Here is a 3,725-nt window from a genome sequence, read left to right on the forward strand (position 1 = left end):
AATGATAACAAAAATTTATTTTTGGGTGAACTAACGACAAGAAGTAAATCTCTCTGCACTTTAAATAGACATTATGTATCTTAATAGAAGTTCACACAATTTATTTCTAGAAAAACTAAAACACCTGCACAACCTAATGTCAACAATTAGGCTGTAAATGGTAATTTCATTGTGTCACTCACCACTTCTCTTTTTATTATTAAAAGGCTACATGAGAATGTTCTGGGAACCAAACCAGATCATCTGGTTTCACAATTTGTGGAGTTGTTTTTCAGTTTTAAAAAAGTGTTTCCATGATGAGATGTGTGACATCTGTAAACTTCCTGTGGCTAGAATGCCATCATACTCTGCATACTTATTGGCATGCATGTCCTTTGGACACCCTCTTCAGGTGTTTTTTGTTTTGTACTTGACTGAGAGAAAGAGAGGCAGAGCAGCGAGATGGAGTCTCCTTCCTATACAAGATACTGTCCTTTATGCCTTCTTTGATGACCTAGATAATAATGATGATAAAGGATTTAAAAACTTGACTTGCATAAACAAGCCTAAACATGAAGCAAAAGAAACTGAGAATTCAGAAACTGATTCGAACAAACCCACACAAAAATGATATCAGCTACACCTAATTGTAATACATTACAAACATTATTCTTTAAAATATTGTTTCCCATTGAAACTGTGAGAACAAAGTAGTACTATCAATCTAATTTAAGTGGAATGCTAATATAAAAAACATATAAATCAGAAAGTATCTGAGCTGAACTGACCTCTATGTTGTTAAGCGTGTTGAATTCCATAAGATCATGTAGCTGGGTGAAGGCTTGATTGGAATACTGAAAATTGAAGGTTGAGTAGGGTGTCTCTGGGTCATCGAAGATATCAAAGTCTGCAAATTCTCTCTCTTTGTCCATCTGACGTGGAACCCCTTTAAAATACACCACACTTTTGTATAAAACATCTTATTATTAAAACATCCAAATTAACTTTTCAAAGCATATAAGATTCATACTTTATGAAGAATCATGCCCACTTCATGCATTACATAAACAGGAATGTAAATCAACCAGCTCATTAAAGAGTCAAACACAATCCTGAATTTCCCTTCACAGAATTCCCTGAATTTGTCGGAATTGACTATAAATCTGCATATGCAGAGCTGACTTTTTCATAAAAAAAATCCCTAAGTACACAGACGCAAACACAAACAAAGAACACACACCTGGAGCTTTGAACGTCCTGAATTCAATATTGACCAGGACAAAATGGATAATAGTAGGGCAGTTCTTTTCTCCTTGTTTGGGCTTAAATACATAACACTCCTTCATCCCCTCCCGATCAAACACCTTTGGGTCGATCTTGGGAAATGGAAGTTTGTTCATTCGTGCCCATTTCTCAGCTAGCAGAAGTTCCTACAAAGGAACAATCATTTACAAAACCTATGTGTCATACATATTGTCTGTGCATGTACAAGGTTCTTTAAAGGGGTCATATGATGTTGCTAAAAATAACATTATTTTGTGTATTTGGTGTAATGAAATGTGTTTATGTGGTTTAAGGTTCAAAAAACACATTATTTTCCACATACTGTACATTATTGTTTCTCCTCTATGCCCCACCTTTCTGAAACGCGTCGATTTTTACAAAGCTCATCGGTCTGAAAAGCGAGGTGTACTCTGATTGGCCAGCTATCCAGTGCGTTGTGATTGGCCGGATACCTCAAGCGTGTGACGGAAATGTTACGCCCCTTACCATACTGTGATGCAGTGTCCCGGCCGGAGCGAAGAGACAAAAACATTAAAACCAAATATAAACGAGGCATTTGAGAAATGACAAACAACAAGCCCTATTCTACACTGCTCAAAACTTGCGTTTGAATTGTCAGTGGCAAATTCTTTAAATATAAAAAACGTACTTACAGTCTGTGAGTCAGAACAGCCGGCATTGTAGTCTACTCTACCAGGATCAGGAAACAGTCCTCCATAAAATGCGCTGGACACATCTGAATATTATATTATAAACTGTTCTGGAACAGTGTTTTAAATACAACTTAACCACTGATTTCTAGTCGTGTCCTCTTTTGGAAGGCCAAACAACTCTGCATACTTATTGGCATGCATGTCCTTTGGACACCCTCTTCAGGTGTTTTTTGTTTTGTACTTGACTGAGAGAAAGAGAGGCAGAGCAGCGAGATGGAGTCTCCTTCCTATACAAGATACTGTCCTTTATGCCTTCTTTGATGACCTAGATAATAATGATGATAAAGGATTTAAAAACTTGACTTGCATAAACAAGCCTAAACATGAAGCAAAAGAAACTGAGAATTCAGAAACTGATTCGAACAAACCCACACAAAAATGATATCAGCTACACCTAATTGTAATACATTACAAACATTATTCTTTAAAATATTGTTTCCCATTGAAACTGTGAGAACAAAGTAGTACTATCAATCTAATTTAAGTGGAATGCTAATATAAAAAACATATAAATCAGAAAGTATCTGAGCTGAACTGACCTCTATGTTGTTAAGCGTGTTGAATTCCATAAGATCATGTAGCTGGGTGAAGGCTTGATTGGAATACTGAAAATTGAAGGTTGAGTAGGGTGTCTCTGGGTCATCGAAGATATCAAAGTCTGCAAATTCTCTCTCTTTGTCCATCTGACGTGGAACCCCTTTAAAATACACCACACTTTTGTATAAAACATCTTATTATTAAAACATCCAAATTAACTTTTCAAAGCATATAAGATTCATACTTTATGAAGAATCATGCCCACTTCATGCATTACATAAACAGGAATGTAAATCAACCAGCTCATTAAAGAGTCAAACACAATCCTGAATTTCCCTTCACAGAATTCCCTGAATTTGTCGGAATTGACTATAAATCTGCATATGCAGAGCTGACTTTTTCATAAAAAAAATCCCTAAGTACACAGACGCAAACACAAACAAAGAACACACACCTGGAGCTTTGAACGTCCTGAATTCAATATTGACCAGGACAAAATGGATAATAGTAGGGCAGTTCTTTTCTCCTTGTTTGGGCTTAAATACATAACACTCCTTCATCCCCTCCCGATCAAACACCTTTGGGTCGATCTTGGGAAATGGAAGTTTGTTCATTCGTGCCCATTTCTCAGCTAGCAGAAGTTCCTACAAAGGAACAATCATTTACAAAACCTATGTGTCATACATATTGTCTGTGCATGTACAAGGTTCTTTAAAGGGGTCATATGATGTTGCTAAAAATAACATTATTTTGTGTATTTGGTGTAATGAAATGTGTTTATGTGGTTTAAGGTTCAAAAAACACATTATTTTCCACATACTGTACATTATTGTTTCTCCTCTATGCCCCACCTTTCTGAAACGCGTCGATTTTTACAAAGCTCATCGGTCTGAAAAGCGAGGTGTACTCTGATTGGCCAGCTATCCAGTGCGTTGTGATTGGCCGGATACCTCAAGCGTGTGACGGAAATGTTACGCCCCTTACCATACTGTGATGCAGTGTCCCGGCCGGAGCGAAGAGACAAAAACATTAAAACCAAATATAAACGAGGCATTTGAGAAATGACAAACAACAAGCCCTATTCTACACTGCTCAAAACTTGCGTTTGAATTGTCAGTGGCAAATTCTTTAAATATAAAAAACGTACTTACAGTCTGTGAGTCAGAACAGCCGGCATTGTAGTCTACTCTACCAGGATCAGGAAACAGTCCT

General features: G+C 37.0%; 1 protein-coding gene across 1 annotated transcript in view; it reads right to left on the minus strand.

Annotated features, from left to right (window-relative positions):
* The window catches only part of LOC107698318 (cytosolic phospholipase A2-like), a 13,828-nt gene continuing 10,103 nt past the window's right edge, over positions 1–3,725 (minus strand). The window contains exons 15-18 of the mRNA XM_016499276.1: positions 2,968–3,157; positions 2,516–2,673; positions 2,118–2,241; positions 1–369 (exon numbers count right to left, since the gene is read on the minus strand). Coding sequence (XP_016354762.1) covers positions 356–369; positions 2,118–2,241; positions 2,516–2,673; positions 2,968–3,157 — 486 coding nt within the window. The 3' untranslated portion in view covers positions 1–355. The remainder of the gene's footprint in view (positions 370–2,117; positions 2,242–2,515; positions 2,674–2,967; positions 3,158–3,725) is intronic.

Source organism: Sinocyclocheilus anshuiensis, unplaced genomic scaffold (assembly GCF_001515605.1).
Source record: "Sinocyclocheilus anshuiensis isolate Anshui unplaced genomic scaffold, SAMN03320099.WGS_v1.1 scaffold1746, whole genome shotgun sequence".
Lineage (NCBI taxonomy): Eukaryota > Metazoa > Chordata > Actinopteri > Cypriniformes > Cyprinidae > Sinocyclocheilus > Sinocyclocheilus anshuiensis.